This window comes from Nuphar pumila, chromosome 14 (genome assembly GCF_984573655.1).
Source record: "Nuphar pumila chromosome 14, dmNupPumi1.hap1.1, whole genome shotgun sequence".
Classification (NCBI taxonomy): Eukaryota; Viridiplantae; Streptophyta; class Magnoliopsida; order Nymphaeales; family Nymphaeaceae; genus Nuphar; species Nuphar pumila.
Window position 1 is genome coordinate 78,436,763 of NC_143262.1, and position 20,218 is coordinate 78,456,980.

The 20,218-nt window shown below is 40.0% G+C and overlaps 1 protein-coding gene across 1 annotated transcript; it reads left to right on the top strand.

The window, feature by feature from the left end:
• Positions 1 to 14,713: 14,713 nt before the first annotated feature.
• Positions 14,714 to 18,947, top strand: LOC149817042 (putative cytokinin riboside 5'-monophosphate phosphoribohydrolase LOGL10). Its single transcript, XM_089987258.1, has 7 exons — positions 14,714 to 14,827; positions 15,526 to 15,623; positions 16,364 to 16,394; positions 16,823 to 16,922; positions 17,033 to 17,103; positions 17,571 to 17,714; positions 18,617 to 18,947. The coding sequence occupies exons 1-7, from the start codon at positions 14,717 to 14,719 to the stop codon at positions 18,713 to 18,715; spliced, it is 654 nt and encodes a 217-aa protein (XP_089843384.1). The 5' UTR covers positions 14,714 to 14,716; the 3' UTR covers positions 18,716 to 18,947.
• The last annotated feature ends 1,271 nt before the right edge of the window (positions 18,948 to 20,218 follow it).

Here is a 20,218-nt window from a genome sequence, read left to right on the forward strand (position 1 = left end):
TATTACCAATTTAGCAATAGGAGCAAATGTCTCATTATAATTCAATCCTTCAATTTGGGTATAACCCTTGGCTACGAGTCGAGCTTTATACCTTTCAATGGAGCCATCAGAGTGATGTTTAATTTTATACACCCATTTGCAGCCAATAGGGTGTTTGTCCATGGGCATATCTACAATCAACCAAGTGTTGTTTTTCTCTAATGCCTTAATCTCTAAGGTCATAGCATCACGTCAATGTTGAAACTTCATGGCATGAGAAAAAGTTTTGGGTTCTGAGTGTTAAAAAATGGCATTTAAGAAGACATGGTGTTCCTTGGAAAAGTGATCATAACTTATAACTTTAGATAACTCATGATCCGTGCTATGGGCATCCTCTCTCATGTCGGTTAATTGGAGTATGGGAGCAACCATATAATAGCTATAGTCTTTGAGATGCAATGGTGGTTGTCGGGTTCTTTTGAATCTTCGGAGATGAACTTGAGTTGGTTTAATGGCTCTATGATTGAGAGATTTAGAATTTTGATCAAGATGATTTGAATTAGGACTCTCATTGACATGGATATCATTAAGTTCTTGAATCTCATAAGTCTGAGGCTTGAATATGGAGATGGATAAGATGCGCCTTAATTTTCTCTTTATTCGGGTTCTTATGATCTTGAAAGGGAAACACGTTTTCATAGAATTTTACATCCCTACTAATAAAAATCTTTTTGTTTCAAGATCATATACACGATAACCGACTTGACCATATGGATACCCTATAAAAACTCTTTTGCATACATGATTATCAAATTTATGAGAGTGATGCATGTTGTGAGCATAGCACAAACATTCAAAAATGCAAAAAGGATCATAAACAGGATTCTTCTCATGAAGTAACTCGTAAGGGTTTTACCCATTAACAGTTTGGAGGGAATGCGATTAATAATATATGCAACTGTTAAAATGCATTCTCCCCAAAACTTAATAGGTAATAAGGCTTGAAATCTCAAGGCTCTTGCAACATTGAAAAGATCTATATGCTTGCGCTTGACCACGCCATTTTGTTGGGGGGTCACAACACAACTATATTAGTGTTCAACACCTTTTTCCTTTAAAAAATATTGCATATCATTTGAGAAAAATTCAATTTCATTGTTAGATCCGAGACTCAAAATCTTGTTGTTGAATTGATTTTCAATGAGTAAAAAAAGAAATTTATTTGTGCTATGGCTTCTGATTTGTGCCGCATAAGGTGAACTCATGTAGTTTTCGAATAGTCATCCACTATGGTCAAAATATATTATGGTCTAGATAATGAGGTAGTTTGATATCCTTCCCATATGTCGCAATGGATTAATTGAAAAGGTTTTGACGAGAAAATTGACCCACTGAAAAAAAGAAGACGAGTTTGTTTGGCCATAGACAGATATCACAATGATTGTGAGGAACACAACCATGTAATTTATTATCATTTATAAGAGTTTGTAATCTAGTATTTGAAAGGTGTCAAAGTCTTAAGTGCCAGATGTTAGAATCAAAGGATGAACTATTCAAGAAAAAATTATCACCGATCTCAAAAACATAAAGTCCACCATGCCGTTTACTCACTCCAATCCTCCTCTTCGAGAGATGGTCCTAAAAAACACAATGATCAGGATAAAAAAACATCACATTTCAGATCTTGGATCAATTTGCTAACAAAAATAAGATTAAATTTGAATTCTGAAACAAAAATAACATTTTAGAGAATAAAATTTGGTGCCAATCAGATGCTACCCATGTGAGTTGTATGTATAGACGATTCATTCGGCAATCCAATAGGAGGAAAGATGATGGACTTTAAAAGCATTAGATTTGACAAGGAGTTAGTAATATGGTCTGTCACACTCGTATCTATGATCCAATTTCTGGGCGATATAGAACAAACAAGAGGGGCATTGAAAATACCTGTTAGGTTGGTCGCAGATGTTGATTTGGGATTATCTAAATTTATTGCAGCTAGTATTTGGTCAAGTTGTTCCTGGGTAAGTCGTTAGGGGCTTTAGACTGACATTGACTTATTGCCTTCAGAAGTCATAGGATTGGCGTTGACCTGACTCTATTAATGAGCATTGGAGGGTGTATCAGGTCGATTCAAAAACTCGTGTAGGTGAAAGCATTTGACCTTCATATGATCGAGTTTTTCACAATGATCGCATTTTGGTCAAATATGATTTTGTCAATTTTTATTGGGATCTGTGATGATCTGAGCATTAGATATGTTGGTGATTGCCGCCACTGGTTCTTGATTAGCTGTGATGCTAAGATCACGTTGTCTCTCTTCTTGTACAAGTAGTGCAAAGGCTTTAGATATGCTCAGCAATGGTGTCATCAAGAGCAATTGGCTCCTTATGGCATTGTAGCTCTCATTTAATCCCATTAAAATTTGCATGTCTTTCTTGGTTTTGTTGTTCATGAATGACCTTCGCGGTTCTTCATGTATAGAACAAATTAGTAATATATGTTGAAAGTTCGTCCCATAGGCACTTCATTTTTGTATAATAGGCTGCCATAGAGGTTTGCATCTGCTTGAGATTTATGATTTCTTATTGAATTTGATATATGCGTAGGGCATTCGATTGAGATAATCGCTCACAAAATTCAGCCCATACTTTAGTAGCGGTTTCAACATAAATAATGCTTGAGGATAGATCTGAATGCAATGAGTTGAGTAGCCATGACAGTACCATGTTGTTGCAGCATTCCTAGGTGGCAACAAATTTTATGGAAAAAGTCAGTTTTGCGATGGATCCATCTATAAATCAAAACTTATTTTTCGCATATAGTGCCATAGTCATGACATGTCACCATCTAGTATAATTGACTCCAGCTAATGGTTGTGATACTAGCATCATGCCAGGGTTGTTTGAGTGGTAGAGGAAAAATGGGTTTTCCATTTCTTCAAGATTCTGACTTGAAGCACTCTCAATTTCGCTATCCATCATGTTGAAGTGTCGTTTGAGTGTTCTGATACCATGAAAAAAACAAAATCGTGAATATGAAAAGAATGTTATTGAAAAATCGAACACACGATTTTCAGTGTGTTGTACATAATATATTACACACAACTACAATCAAAATTTACAACTGACCTTATGCCTAACCGTTCAATGTATTTTGCGCTTATCGATAATTTAACCAGTACAATATTTGATACTATTCATTGATTATAGATAACAAGATTATCGATATATCAAGTAATAACAACCAATGTACATTTGACGCATACTATTCCTTGGTTATCGATAACAAGATAACAAGTAATAGCGTTTTCTATCCCTTGAGTATAGACAAGGCATAGATATCGATAACAAACTAACCATTATCTTAATACTCGATAACAGGATAAGGAGATTATCGTTATCTTGATAAATAAAATGTACATGTGTACAATCACTTGTATCGAGAGTCTTTTAGAAACTCCTCCCTTCTCCTCAAAAGGGAAAGCTTTGGGAAGCCTGCTTTGAAATATAGGAAACACACTTCTCTTTAGAGGAAAGTATGTTTTCTCTTTGCTTCTTTACTTAACGTTTCCTTCTCGCTTGTTACTTTCAGTAGTTTTGTCCTCAATTCTTATGTTTTTAATATCAAAGAATAATAAATTTTATGATAAGCTTGCGTGTTGATTCTATATGGTCTTGTACTTATTTTTACATTATTTCTTATCTGCTCTCTCTTGCAGCTCATTATTTCTTATTTGCTTTCTCTTGCACTTTATATTGCTTCCTATGCATTTAATTTTTGTTTCTCATACATTTGTTCATAAACATTTACAAGTGTATCCCACTTCCTGCTTCATATTACTTTTTAACACTCACTTTCCTTCTTTTACTTCACAAATTGTTTCTTATATTCATTTTGTTTCTTGGTAACTATAATGTGTATGTATGTGAGGGGTGCAAACAATTTGGATACGGAACAACTAAATATATGGGGATTTGAATTCGAATTGGATATGAAATAGCCAAAAATTGCAAAACCTCCATTTTCGATTTGACCCATTTGCATCCAGAGAGAGAGAGAGAGAGAGAGAGAGAGAGAGAGAGAGAGAGAGAGAGTTGAAAGAGGATCAACATTATCACTCATGAAGATCAACAAAATGTTAAACCCATGAACCAAACAAAATAGAAAAACAAAACTAATATATAGAAAAAAAAAGAAAAAGAAAAGAAAAAGAAACTACAGCCAGCTAGCAACAAACAACAAAGCCAAGCTCACCCAGGATCCTCTGGATAAGAAGGAACCACCGATGAGTGAACGTTGTTCAGACGGAAGGAGAGGTCTCTAAGATGCATTCGTAGAATCGCGTATACATCAACCAAGATTTTATGGACAAGATTATTAAGGATGACCGGAATTTGACGGAAAGTAGCATCATTGCGTGCCATCCAAACAAACCACCAAGTAGTAAGCAACCATGTCTTCCAGATCAGTCTCCACCGCTTGCAACGTCTAATTTCAATAGGGCCTAGGAGCAGATCAAGCGCAAAAGACTCCTCTTTGATAATTACGTTCGGAGATATCCACGTGCTATTAAATAGGGCCACGAAGATTGGGCAGGACCAAAATAAATGAAAAGTAGTTTCTTCAGTAGCTTGACACAACACACACCAACTTGGAAACTGAAAGCCCAACTTCTTTAAATAATTGTAAGTCTGAACCCTATCATGCAAAATTAATCAAGCCAAGACCCGAGATCTTGGGGTAGGGCCCTTACCCCATAACGCACACTCAGGGAACCAATCTGCCCCTGGGGGGAGCAACGATCTATACACTTTGTGAGTGTGTAACACACCATTTGGTGCAATAACCCAATGCAACCACTGATCATAATTACTTGCATCCCCAATTTGATCTCTGAAGGACGATAAGACTCTCAGCCACATGCTTCGCAAGTGCGAGATCGCCAACCCCCGGGTTCCATGACGAAAAATAGATAAATCAGGAGCACCATAATTAGCATGAAGCAAACGAGCACAAGGAGAACCTGGTTGATGGGCCATCCAACATTGCTTGGCTACAAGAGCAATACTCCTCTGTCTTGGAGGAAAAACACCTAAGCCAGCCATACGCTTAGGTAACATCACCGTTCGCCAACCAACCAAATGACGCTTACTCTTAGGCTGACACCCAGACCAAAGAAAATTCGTCATTAAACGACAAATCTGCTTCTCCACGCCCACAGGCATCATGAACATTGACATGAAGAATTCAGAGATAGAAGAAAGAACATGTCTGATTAAAGTCAGACGACCAGCAATGGAGAGATAAGACATCTGCCACGAAAAAAGTTTGTTTTTCACTTTTTGAATAGTTGGAGCCCAAGCAGCAGAAGAGAGACGCTTCACTTGTAACGGCAGGCCCAAATACATCATCAGCAACTCAGAGATTGCACAATTGAAAATCCGTTGACCCGCTGCAAGCATAGGATACTGAACATTGAACATAGAAATAGAGCATTTGCTATCATTTAGGGAAAGCCCAGAAAAGAGAAAAAAAGAACTGGAGAATAAGCTTGAATCTAAGCATTTGCTGCACGTTTGCTCGCCCAAAAATAATCATATCATCAGCATAAATAAGAATATGGTCCGAAAAATCTGGAAGATCTAGAGGATCTATCAGGCGCTTCTCCGTAGCATGCTTGAGCAACACCACGAGACCCTCAACAATGACATTAAACAACAAAGGTGATAGAGGGCAGCCTTGCCTTAGTCCATGCCCCAATTTGATCTGACCACCTCTAGTGTCGTTAATCTTAATCATGGCCTGAGCATTAGAGACCAATTCCCTCACCCACCCAGAAAAACAACGACCAATGCCAAAATTGGATAACATTTGAAATAAGAAGGGCCAATGCACAGAATCAAAGGCTTTATTAAAATCTAATTTAAGAGAAAAATAGGCCTGACCACTAAGATGTAAGGAATGAATGACTTCAGAGGCCAAGATGAATGAATGTTGAATCCTCTTATTGTGGATAAAGGCAAACTGAGAGTTCGAAAAAATTTGGTGAGCCACGACCTTCAACCTATTAGCCAACACCTTGGCAATCATCCGATAAAGAACACTCATAACAGAAATCGGGCGAAACCTAGAGATATCAGTTGCAGCATCATCTTTTGGAATTAAAGAAATAATTGCCAAGTGGGTTTGAATAGGCAATCTGGAGTTGCGATAGAACTCGTCAAACATGTTAATAACATCAGGCTTCACACAAGACCAAAAATTTCTGAAGAAATCCACATGAAACTCATCATAACCTGGAGCTTTCCACCCAGACAAACCTTTGATTGCCCTAAAAATCTCATCTTCAGAGAACTTCATTTGCATAATTCTAGCTTGATCTTGCCGAATCGAACCAACAGAAACAGGACCAATGACACCCTTCGCAGTAAAGGAAACAAAATATAAATCTTTGAAATACTGAGTGACAACTGAAATAACGTGCTGATTAAGGTACGAAACATTCCCAATGGTGATTGATGGGATGACATTCTTCTTCTGATGATGATAAGCATATGAGTGAAAAAAATTAGTATTACCGTCTCCGGCCGCAAGCCATTTCACCCTTGCCCGTTGCTTCCATCTAATTTCCTCTTTGACCCTCCAGTTCTTCAAAAGCGTTGATAACTCAATAGATCTGGCCTGCAAACTTTGCAAGAGCGAATCAGATAGAGACTCCGGGGAAGACATAGTTTGATACAATGCTGAAATCTCTTGCTCCCAAGCAGTCATTTGCTAAAATTTAACCATATCTCGATTATGGAGCCAAGCTTTGATATCCTTAGCGAGACAAGACAACTTCTCATGACACCGGATAGCTGCCCACTACTCATTGAAGGGCTTGTTCCAAGAGTCTGAAATAATAGTATGAAAATCTGGCTCCTGGAGCCACCATTATTCAAACACAAAACTTCTGGCGTAATTCAAACCACCCCCCAAGTAGTGATTAACTGACCATGGTCCGAGATAGAAGGAGCCAACAAGACACATTTGACATCTGGAATGAGATCCAGCAAATTTGGAGTGACAAAAACCCTGTCAAGAACTCTGTAGCATGGGTGAATCCGCCTATTTGACCAAGAGTAATGCTCCCCAATAAAAGGAATTGGGTAAAGATGATGCCGATGAACAAAATCTTGAAAACCTCACATAGATGGATTGGGAAGAACAAGGTTATTAGAATCCTAAATAAACAAAAGGCAATTAAAGTCTCCCATAAGAAAATGGTACTCCCCGTTTGAGACGACAATCCTATTTAAGTCGTTCCAGAAAGCAGGCCTCATGACAGCGTGATTAGAGCTATATACAACAGTGACCACAACCCTCCTGCCACTGTCTTGTAACGTGAATGCAACAAACAAAGAAAACAGACCCATGTCCAGTTGAGAAATATTTAAAGATTGCTTCCCCAAAATAAGGATACCACCGACATGGTTGACCGCAGACTTAAAAAAATAGTCAGCACCCCTCCATATACTAGAGGCAATAGAGCGAGAAACTTCATCCATCTTAGTTTCACAAATAACAATCACGTCAGGCTTCTCCTGTCTAACCCAATTCGCCAGAAATCTACGCTTAGAGGGGCAATTCAAGCCCCTGATATTCCAGCAAAGAGACTTCATGACACACAATCTGGAAAAATTCGAGGGGTGTGTAACCTCGCTGACCTTTGTGGAGATCTGCCATCGAAAGTCGTAACATTGAGTGGGTTGCTCATCTTGCTTCTACTACCACTGCTAACTTGCCGATGTCGAACAACCCCCATACGCTCTATAGCAGCTCGAAGGACCGGGAGAATCACCCCTTAGATCGGAGACAACATCAAGTGGAGGACCTAAGGAGCCACCTAGGATAGTAGAGACTACCGAAATGGTAGATACCATATCGACAGTTATATGAAGCAGCTGAGATGAGGAGAGAGAGATATCAAGCATCTGGGCTACCTCTTCAACCTCAACACCCAAGGGCGACAGAGGAAGGGATTGTCGAGGAACGGGTGGAGCGGAAGGGAGAGCCACACTTGGGAGAGCCCCACACCTCCAAGAACTACACACAGAATCAGTGACGGTAGATGCAACAATAATGGCCTCAATAACGACCGGCGATAAAGGAAAAGGAACCGATAGACCAATAATCATGCATCTGTAAGCCTCAGTGGAACGAGCATTAAATGCCATAATGTGAACCGCCATATAATCAAAGCGCCTCAATGGAAAAATAATGAAAGACGATGGAAAAATTGACCTTTTTCCACCTTTTGCATGACTGTCTAACCGAGTTGCCAATCTACCTCGAGAAGGGGCGCTAGTCGAGTAAGGCATAGAGTCACTAACAGATAAACCATGATGGGCATGAGCATGTGGAATAATGATAGACTTATCACCAGTAGGATAATATTCAGAACTAGATGCGGCAGATATCTTAGGGCTCCCCAGCAGCACGTTCGACGACCGTTGAAAGCGAGATGCGAGAAGTCGAGTAGACGTGCTGGGTTTGGCAACGAATTTCGAAGATGTAGATGATATAGCCGAAACCGTATTAGAACAAGATTTTCTGGTATGTTGCCTTGGCAGAGCATGTGATAACTGGACCGGGACCGGGACCCAGATAGTCCCAATCTTAATGGCATGAAAAGAAATCTTCGGCTCCTGAAGATCTCCAATCTGCACCCATGGCGAAAAAAAAGTACATCGCGAAGGTCGCTTAGAACTTTGACAAGCAAAGTGGGTCCCCAACACAGAAGGTTTTGTGTAGTGAAGAGGCTTCCCGGTTAAATGTTGGTGAGGAGCATTTTTTCGCTTTCGCTTCCAAAAAGGATGACAACGAGCAAGGAAAGATGAACCACACCTATGGCAATCAAAGCGTTTCTGAAAATTCAAAGACAAACATGATGCGCACCACAAGTCTCCCGGTCTAGCGCGACACAACTGAGATCTTGTGCGAAGGGCACAAAAAGAGCGTTGCCATGAAGATTGAACCTGCTGCCAACCCCGATCAGCGACCCAATGCGGAAGCTCACGAAAAAAGAAAGGCGGGTCAAGCAGCGCCATGACAGAACAAGCTTCGAGAGGCTCTCTCCTGACGGCACAAATAATTTTTCTGACGTCCGAGGTATGAAGAGAGCCCGCATCCAAGCATAAACCAAGGACATCCGAGAGATTAAAAAATAATCGATGCTTGAGTCTGAAAGGTAGGTCAACATCGAAACCCCACTGTCGAAAGGCGAATGCTGCACCCCAGTCATTAAGAGCATCCTGAATGAAATGGAGGGCCCTCCGATTTGCTCCCAAGGAGCGATCAGAAGCAAGACCCCAAAAAACACGCGGCAAGCGACTCATGAGGAAGAAAGGAGAGAGAGCACCTGGCTGCCGGAGGGACGTTGGACGATTGCAGAGGGGGGGTCGAGGTGATTGCAGCTGGTTAAGGCTTCGATGCGGTGAGGGAAGACGCTGCAGAGGTCCGACGATGGTGGCTTCGATGCAGTGAGGGATGACACTGCAGAGGTCCTGCGATGGTGACCCTAAGGTCGGGGCGTAGTTGTAGAGGAGGTCGAGCGATGGTGGCTCTGGCACAGCGAGGGGCGTCGAGCAGGGGAGGTCTGCCGACGGTGGCTCCTGAGCGGCGATGAGCGTTGCTGCAGAGTTGGTCTGGCGATGGTGGTTCCCTCACGGAGAAGGTCGTCACCACCCACGATCGTTCCTCTCTTTCCACTGTTTGGGCATCTCCCACACGCAGCAGCGAAGGGAGAAGAGGGGTGGCTTCCTGCGGCTGTCCACTACGGCAGCAATATGAGGAGGAGAGGAGGGCAGCACTAGAGGGGGAAGTGCACGCCGGTGATGGTGGCTCCGATGCAGAGAGGGAAGATGCTGCAGAGGTTCGGTGATGGTGGCTCCGATGCAGTGAGGGACGACGCTGGAGAGAGAGAGAGAGAGAGAGAGAGAGAGAGAGAGAGAGAGAGAGAGAGAGAGAGAGAGAGAGAGAGAGATGATGGGTTCAGTGTTCATAGGTGTTCTTTTGTTTTTCCACATTTAAAACAAAGTGTTGAAGGGGAATAGTGTGTCAAGCTGTTCGCAATAGCCAACTTGATCCTCTTATAGATCCCAGGCGAGATATCTTTAAAAAAGCTACTGACTTTAATTTGTGTGTAGATTGGGGTAATCGACCTCGATTTCTAATTCAATAATACTACATTAGCATTTCATTGCTTGACTTCATTATTTTGTACGTTGCTAGGTCTGTTTGGTTTATATTTTGTCCCTCCCCAACAACCTACGTGACCTAGTGATGGATTACTTAAGTGACAAAATTAATTGAGTAACAATTCAGCCAACCCTTTAAGTGTTCCTGTAAGTCTTTGTTTGGGAGCCTGCAACGGTTGCCGAGATGGGGTTTCACTGGCTCCTCATCCGTCTCCATTGCTTAGTTTCCCTGTTTTGGGAGGGGCGACCGAGCTTGGAGTGTAGTTGGAAGTAGGGGTGTTAAGGTCAGAACGGTCGTGTTTACCCGGACCCGACCCTGACCCTGGCTCCGACCCCGACCAAACCCTATAGGGTCCAGGTATGGTGACAAATAAGAAGACTCAATTATGACCCAGGTTCAGACCCGAAAGTCCGATTAATACATGGACCCGAGTATAGTTTGTGAAATTTTATACCTGATCCCAGCCCGACCCGAGTTCTGATTAAGAAGACCTGCAATTTTTCAATGTAAAAATGATAAAAAATATTATTACCGGGTCTGGTTCATGTAGTTTTTATTGGGTCGGGGTATGATTTTTCTTATAATAAACCCAATTACTCGGGTCCGGACCCGATACCATACTTGAAAATCTGGTCCAAGTTTGATTCCTCCTGGGTCAGGTTTGTATTGTGTACTCAACCTGATCCCCACATTATTCCAGCTGGTCCGAACCCGGCTTGAAAAGTATCTGGGTTGGGTTTAGTTTATGACTTTTATTGGATATCCAACAAGACCTGGTTTTACCCGTGCATCTTATATGTATTTGTAGTGAATATAGGATTTTTAAATTAGGTGATTCAAGTTGGGTATTTCATTTTCTTGACTCGATAAAGCCTAAAACCCAAACCCTAGTTATTTGGGCGGGTTTGGTTACACCTTGATGGGTCAGCTACCCAACAGATTAATTTATAAAAAGGTGCCTAACTTATCAGCTACTTACAAACAGATGCCTAATGTTTCAATTATTAGATTTAACTGTTTGCTTTCAAAACTTATATTTCAAAGACACGCTTTGTCTTGAATTTAATCAGTTGTCCTTGACTCAGTAAAGGAAAAGACCAAAATGCCCTCATTTTTCAAAAGAATGTGTAAATGATAAGCGGTGGTCTCTCTTTCTCTATAAAATGAGAGCAAATGGTGGTGGTGACGGGGCAATTGGGCAAACCTTCTCTCTCTCTTTTCTCTGAAAAATGCCAGTGGTGGTGATCAGGCAAGCCATGCTTTTTAATTAGGGATGGCAGTGGACTGGGGGAAAACAAGGTCCCTTCCTACCAGGGGCGTAGCTAGGATTCATGTGAGGGGGGGGGGCAAACAGGGGTGTAGGAAAAAAAAATTATTTGTGCCATAGTCGGGGGTTCGGGGGCAGCATCCCCGAAATTTTTTTTTTGAGATAAAATAAAAAATGGCTACAATTATTAATAAAAATCTATTTCATATGGACAAATCAAACTATTTACTGCAGTCAGGGCTGGGCTACAAAAATGGATAAAAATCTATTTCATATGGAATCGGGGTTGGGCAAGGACTGGGCTTTTAAAAAAAAAAAAAAATTTAACTGTTTTGGGAGTCAGGACTAGGCTACAGCCCAGTCCTGCCCCCCCCTAGCTACGCCCCTGCTTCCTACCTTGTCTCGTTTGGACCTGGGATATAGAGGACATGAAACAAGAATACAAGTGGGAATGGAGGTTAAAATCAAAACCCGTGCAGAGATGAACTTACACTTTTCCCTGCCCCGCCCTATCTCCGTCGTTGATCATCGCCTTGCCACGTTCCCAATCCTTCTTTAGAGATGGCAATGGATTGAAGAAAAATGGAGTTCTGCCCCGCCTCGCCGTGTTTGGACAGGGGATGGAGGACATGAAGCAGGAATGAAGGTTAAAATCAAAACCCGTGCAGAGATGGAGAGTAGGATTTTGAGACGGAACGGGGGTAGAGACCTTGTCCCCCACCCCCACCCCCACCCCGGTCCACTGCCATCCCTATCTTTAATGGTGGTTACCATGGGGGCAATTAAGTAACTCTTTCTCTCTCTCTTTGTTTTAAGAATATGGGTATTTTAGTTATTTTAACTAATTGAATTGAAAACAAAGCATGTCTTTGAAATATAAGTTTTAAAAGCAAGAGGCTAAATTTAATGATTGAAGTATAAGTTAGGCACTTTTTGTAAAATGTCCATTACCATACCAAATAAACTATGAACTGAGGCTCCGCTTGTTTCGTAGGAGCTGTTAGTGCGCGCCACCATGTGTTGGGATGTTGCAAGTTCAAAACCCGGTGGTCCATTGTATAACTGTTGGGGGTCTGTGCCAAACCTCAGCTTGCCTATCAAAATAAAAAACATGAAAGGAACTTCCTTTCTTCTTTTTGGATAATCTAAGGGAAAGATTGAGGTCCCCTTGCCCATTGAAGACTACACCCAACTTTGACCTTGCAGCAAATGATGCCACCTGTGGGTTTTGAACTTGTGACATCCCGTCAACTTGGTGACATCCACAAGTAGCTCCTACCATATTATCCGAGGCAAACTTTTTTTTTTATCTCTTCAAAACATTTCTGCATCGCTTTTTTTTTTTTTCCACTTTCTTAACATCTCTCCCTCGTTATTAGTAGGCAGAAAATGAGCTCTCTCATTGGCCATAAAAAGAAAAACGTTTATGTACGGATTGGTCATTTCCATGCCTAACCGTAAACGCCTTTGGTTATTAGCAATTTGGGGGTGTAATCCGGTTCGGTTTGGGTCAGGTCTTATCATACTCAATTTTGAATCAGGTCTAAAAGTTGGACCAAAACCTGACCCAATTCAATTCATGTTTTGATCTGAGTCCAACCACAGCTGAAAATTGTGGAATCATATAGATTAATAGGTACGGGTATGTATCGGGTAGGGTATTCAATATACATTTTTTCAATCGGGTCTAAGAATTTTGACCCAAATCCAACCCATCTTGATCCCAGTCCAGGTTCAATATGTTTATCATTCTAAATAATTTTACTTTCAATATTGATAAATGTATTTGATATAGACCTCTTTTACAATTTGATTTTATAAGGCATGACCATATGGGTGGGCCGAATATCTAGTAATTTAATATATCATATAAAGGTAAGTTTGAAGTTCCCATTTTGTTAGCACCTAAATTTTGGGTGATAATAAAAAATACAACCAAGTTTAGGCGATAATGAAAAATACACCTAAGATTTCATTATTGTTAAAGGAACCTAATTTTTTTTGGTTAATTACAAAAACCTAGGGTTTACTTCCCTCAAAGTGACCGTCAGTATGCAGCGTTTTTTTTTTCAAACGAAAGTGAGAAATTGCCCAGCCGATAATGTCACAGGAAATTACCACCGAGGTGGTATCTCATGTCGTAAGCGGGGTCCTGTGCCAAGCCTAAGGCCCAGGTTCGAATCCCTCTGCCTTAAGAGATATCTGGTAGGAGTCTGCCTAACCCTAGCCTGCCTTTAAAAAAAAAGATAATATCAGAGGAAATTTGATGATTTGTTTAAAATTTTTATTTTTTCTATGCTAGAAAATATTTTTTGTTTTGAATTGAACTTGTTGCTGATATTTTGCATTTAAAATATGAGAAATATGAAATTTTTTAATTTCTTATAAGAATTTTTTTATGATAAAGGAAAACCCTCACTGAGAAGTACTTGTGAGAATTTGGCAGTGGATATTTACTAAATCGAGTATACTTAACACATATATGAGGTTAGATTAGGTCTCGCCTCATGAGATTTCAACTCGATTGTATGTACAATCAACTGTAGCAAATATATATCCTTTTTTTATTATCGCGAAAACGTTAAAGTGTGCTTTTACCAGCTTCAGCTATCTTATAATAAAAGTTTGTTCATGTCGGCATGGATGTGATGAAGTTCATGCCAATTTGAGCCAAGGAGTCTTTGTTCCAACGCAATCCACAAGTTAGGTGATTAAGATTTCAAAAAATAAGGATAAGAAATGAAGAAAAGTTCCTCATGTCCTTGACCAAGAATCAGAAATCTTTTTTGCCACTTGGGAAAAGAAGACACTAAGATGGGAAAGTTCCCATTTCCCATTTCCCATTTCCCATTTCCCACTGGGGTTCATTATGTTAAGGCAAAAATATTAGTAATAATCAAGTTGAATGATTTCACAGGTATATATACTCTTCCCCAGAAAACAAACGGCCATCCATATACGTACGACTATAGTTTCTTATTTTGGGACGTGCCCGGTGCATCCCATAGCCGTAGGTGGTAGTGTGATAGGGAGCCTTCTTAGGGACTATTGGGGCCTATATAAATTTTTTTATATATATATAATTGCATTGGTTTTGTTACTTCCTTTATAAATAGGCATTGGACTCCATTGCTGTACACACAAAAAGAGTATTGGTTTTCCATACATACCTTTTCCTCCTTTCTTGGACAGGAATATCCCACCAAGAGAGAGAGAGAGAGAGAGATGGAAGAGATTCGTGTGTCGAGGTTCAAGAGGATTTGCGTCTTCTGTGGCAGCAGCTCAGGGAGGAAAGCCAGTTATCAAGAGGCTGCCATTGAGTTGGGCAAAGAGATGGTATGATCTTCTAAACCAACCTTTTCTTTCAAACATTTCATTCAAAAACAACTACATATTAGAAAAGAAAAAAAGGGTTCCTTCAGTTTTCCTCTGTTTCATATTTCTCCTTGCATCTCACAAGAATGATACTACTGTCTTTCCCTATTTTTGACATATAATGGTTTGTCATGTTCCTTCTATAGATGGAACATGACAAACCATTATTGTTTTATTGTTTTTTTTTTTTGAGAAACAAATTGGGATTTGAGATTCAATCTAATGCCTCTCTCTCATACTGGTCTTCTATTTGGGCACCTCTTTCATCCATTATTGTTTTATTATTTTCTGTTTTAATATTCCTAAAATTTTGATCCTATTTTTCTTCTTAACGATGTAATTACTAACAAGTTTTCAACGTGGGTTTATTAATGGTGAATTGGTTTTTGAAGGTTTTGGCATGAGGGGTGGCTAGCTGTAGCTTGCCTGGCAATTTAGACACCCTTCTCGCATGACCAATTTAAAAATATCGGGAACCACACAATTGAGGCACCCCATACTCCCCTATGCTCTTCCCTAGGAAACAAAACGTGCTTTGCTCAATTATGGGCCATTAGAACCATGGGGTTTTAAATAAAGTTTTAGGGTTTTATGCTTGAAGGATGAACACCACAAGGCCTGCTAGCTCCTTGACGCGTGCGTGCTGTGGAGTTTTGCAGGTGGAGAAGAGCATTGATTTGGTGTATGGAGGGGGTAGCGTGGGGTTGATGGGGCTCGTTTCACAAGCTGTGCATGATGGAGGGCGCCATGTTTTAGGGTAAGTCTAATTATTACCTGCTAAAATTCCCTAAAATCACTCGTTGGTGTGTGACCACCTTCCATTGTCTGATTACTTGGACAGATAGACATTGATTTAAGGGATATTTGTTTTCAAATTTTAACTTGTGTAAAAAGGAAAAAAGAAAAGAAAAAAACTTCAGGGGTCATCAAGAGATATGCCACTACCTTGCCAACCCTGGTTTCTATATTAATTTAATTAGGGACTACTGATCTTGCCAAGTAATTGTGCATTAATGTTAATTGATTCCCAAAATATAAATTCTATATTTACTAACTAGATGAGTAGTTTTCTTGGTGGAGAGCCATCAAGTACTTTGTTACCATGATGATAATAACCTCATACCTTGTTTTTGAACCGTATGTAGTTTCCCAATTTTAGTGAAATTTATTTCATTTTGGCCAAACACTGCCAAAAATCAAATGACAAAAATGTGTTGCTTTTTCTGTTGTTTGTTGACCAAGAACTTCCGGTTACAAGTACTACATGCATGGTCGTTCCCTTTGTCCATCATGCAAAGCTGATAAGGTCGATGAGTGTAGTAGTAGGGCTCTGAACTGTCAATGGCTGTCTGAGTTTCACAGACTTGAATCAGATAGTTCATCATTATCATGTTACCTTTTGCCTGATTGAAAGGAGATAGTTTTTGGACTACTCATGTTGGGGGTGTCACTGATTGTCATGTACTTATGTGTTTCTTCTTGTGGTTGGTGTGGCAGAGTTATCCCCAAGACCCTGATGCCTAGAGAGGTAAACATCCTGCACTAGACTGCTCTTTTGCATTTATCTTTTCTCATGGTCATACGAAAGCTCACTGAGTCGGCAATACAGTTTGGCAATAACTGCAGGTTGTCACAGACACCAATATATAATAACAACCCATTATATATTTGGCCAGTACTGTTTCTGAACGTTACAACTCAGCAGACTCGGCCTTTGTTGTGATGTCTGAGACTCAGTGGTTCGGTGAAGAATCGAACAACATTGCTTAGAATTAGATTGATTGTGTCATTTTGGATTTTGGAAGGACTGAGCCTTGTTCTTCTTGACCGGACTAGCTCACTTGAGCTGTATAACTTCATAGATATAATTATTTAATTTTTTTCACATTTTTATTGCGTGGTGATTGATTCTAAGGTTTGATGATTTTTTGTTGCTGTTATTTTCTTTATTTAAAGATAAGTGGAGAGACGGTAGGGGAGGTGAGAACTGTCTCTGACATGCATCAAAGGAAAGCAGAGATGGCGCATCAGGCTGATGCCTTTATTGCACTGCCTGGTACTCTCACTATAGTTATTAATGATTTGATTATCCCCTCTGTTTCTATATCTTTATCGCCAAGCACGCAACACTGTTCAAATGGTAATTGTAAATTTTTAAACATTCAGGTGGATACGGCACACTCGAGGAACTTTTAGAAGTCATCACTTGGGCTCAGCTTGGTATCCATAGTAAACCTGTGAGATCTCTCTCTCTCTCTCTCTCTCTCTCTCTCTCTCTCTCTATATATATATATATATATATATATATATATATATATATATATGATCTGAATATATAATATATTGAAGTACAACGTGCAAGTTGGGTGCTTCAAATATGCTTTTATTTTATTAATGGTATGCAAGGAAATGACTGGATGAAACTCGTGAGAAGGCAGTGTGGTATATTTGCATGACTGAAATAGCTAAAAGGAATAAAAGAAACAGTTTGTTCAAATGCGTGAAGAAGCAGACACCCTCTTTTCTTGCTTTTCATCACTTCATTATTGACTGGGTAGCAACCCGTGTGCCTGCTATAGTAAACCCATCTTTAAAGATAAACGACCACGACACCAGACCGTGTTGTTCTACATCCACGCCGTCTTTTCGGTCAAAAAGGAGACGCTGGGAGGAGCTGATCTTTTTCCTTTTCATACGTGAACAGGTGGGGCTTTTGAACGTGGATGGATACTACAACGCCTTCTTGTCTTTCATCGACAAGGCAGTGGACGAAGGCTTCATCTCGAAGTCTGCACGTCACATAATCGTTTCTGCGCCAACGGCCAAGGAATTAGTTAGAAAGCTAGAGGTATGCTTTTTTAGGAATCACCATTGTTTTCCTTTGTGTAGCATGTGAATCTCTCTCTCTCTCTCACACACACACACACACACAGAGATGATTAGATGAAAGCTACACCCAAGTTAGGATTTTAGCTATTTATGGTGTATAAATATTAAAAAATAATAAAACTCCAACATGGGGTACCCTCTTAATGTTTATATGCAATTGGGATTTTAGCTATTTATGGTGTATAAATATTAAAAAGTAATAAAATCCCAACATAAAGTACCCTCTTAAAGCTTATATGCAGTTCAATCAGAGAGAGAGAGAGAGAGTTCTCAGTTCTCTAGATGTACTGCAACAGTAAAGAAAATTGAAATGCAATGATGAATAATGACTACTTTTTGCTGAGTGGACGTTGGTGTGAAAGTGAAATGACCAACCACATATTTGATATACGACCAGCGCCACCAAAAACACTGTTCATATTTCGACTTGGAGGTGGCCGTTTTCTTAACCTATTGTGAGATGAAAGGGGGATCATTCACATTGTTTGCACCTTTTGAGTTATCAACGCATAGCACGTATTCCCGTGTATACTCTTTGATGAGAGCTTTATCTCTTTGTATAATAAAGATGCTTATACTAGTATATTTAGCTTTCTCTCTAATAAGGGCAGCCCCACACGTGTGTGATAACATAAGATTTGTCATACATGACTTGTGTTGGTCAGTCAAGCCATGTTCAATTGGATCATTGTCTTGGTTCACACCTTATGTTTAAATTAACTATGCTTTATCTAGGTCTCAATTAAATTCTCAAAGAAAAATGATATGATATGCTTTTATGTCCTGTGTGGGTTTAATTGATTTCTAAATTGCATGCTTAATACTTGTAATTAATCCTTAACTTTGCCATTACCTTTTCAGGAGTATGTGCCTAAGCTGGATCCATTCGCGTCCAAGTTGATTTGGGAAGTGGAGCCGCTGGGCTACGAATCAGATCCGGTGTCCGGCATCACCAGTTGACTGGAAAATTTGAGGATCTCTTGGCTAACATGTGCATTCAGTCCATGCCTGCACCAAACCCACTATTACAAAAATCACACGTTCCACCATCGGTATATATTCCATGTAAACGCGGGCAATTAGTAAAAGGAAAGAATCGGATACGAAAGAAATGTCGCCAACATTGTCATATTTTGCTATTACATACCGTATCATTTTCTTTTGGTCCAATGGTCATGCGTGCTTTTAGTTTTTGTTCTTGTGTGGTAGTACTTTGTTTTTAATTTTTGTTCTTGTATTGTAGTCTTCAATTATGTTGGAGTCAAAAAGCTGGTTATTGACTTTGGTGTGATGGAATGCTTTGCGAGAAATGCAACCAATTGGGTTTTGTTGGCTTCTAGTAAGGGAAAGGTTGGTTCTACTCCTTTTTCCCATCCTTTCTCCTAGCTAACCTAACCTGGTTTTGTTGTTATTGGGTAAGGTTTGACTCTTTTGAACTCTTGTCCATTTAGATATGGATGTTGGATGTAGAATATAATGGTTCAAGGGAACTGGATCAGGTTGAATCTATTGAACTATATGGGAGTTAATTGTATGCTCCATCAGCAACAAAAATGTATGGTTGAACTATATGAGAGTTTACATGCTCCATCAACAACAATACAAGTTTATGTTTATCTGTAACCCTTCATGCGTGCTGGTGTTACTGTGAATGGAACCAGTTACCAAGCTATCAATTACTCGATTAGAGATTGGAGATCTGGCTGTGCTGGTCTTAGCCTGTTGTACCTATGGTTCCCGTTCCAGTGGGGGTAAAACTCTCTGGGTGCTTCCTCAACCCTAATGAAGCTCTTGCTTCACTTCATCAAAGTTCTCACATGGGTAGTACTCAATGAAGCTTCCTGCTTCACCTTGTGGAAGGGAGTGCTCACATGAGAACTTGAAGTCAGGACAGGTAGGGAGGGACATCACTATCCACAAGCTCGAGACCACGTGGCCGGGCAACCCCTTGAGGTCACACCTGTCACAATGTTTCACCTGGATATTTCATTTGATCCATGTAAGGTCAAACTAGGTTACAGCTCTCAAATTCAACGAATCAATCTAACCCATTTGATTGATTTTATATGATTGAAACTAGGTCTGTTTTGTCAATATAAATCGGTGCATGATAGGGCTGTTCAATCTTCTAAGTCCTTATCCTATAATCAAGGGGTCAAACTTTGAGAGTTATGAAAGAGAATATACGACTGAAATATGGGATGCTTATGTTAGTCCCACGCTAATGGCTACGTAAGGCCACAACACTATATATATATGTTCATTAGCTGACATGGACAAATTAGTGGCAAATAAAGAAATCATGTAGTGCAGTCTAGGTAGCTTTTTTTAATAAGGTAAACAAATGCATCATTCAATGAATTTAGCAAGGTAAGGCGGTTAACACTTGGCATGGGCTGATGTATATACACTACCTGACTAAGTTTGTGATGAGGTGATGCTAAAACCCCACCGAAATATGTT

What these genes read in the sequence shown, in the direction of transcription:
- LOC149817042 (XM_089987258.1), top strand. Translation starts at nt 14,717, where the DNA reads ATGGAAGAGATTCGTGTGTCGAGGTTCAAGAGGATTTGCGTCTTCTGT. An exon ending in TTGAGTTGGGCAAAGAGATG is followed by an intron (nt 14,828 to 15,525) that starts GTATGATCTTCT and finishes GGAGTTTTGCAG; the next exon opens with GTGGAGAAGAGCATTGATTT. An exon ending in AGACCCTGATGCCTAGAGAG is followed by an intron (nt 16,395 to 16,822) that starts GTAAACATCCTG and finishes CTTTATTTAAAG; the next exon opens with ATAAGTGGAGAGACGGTAGG.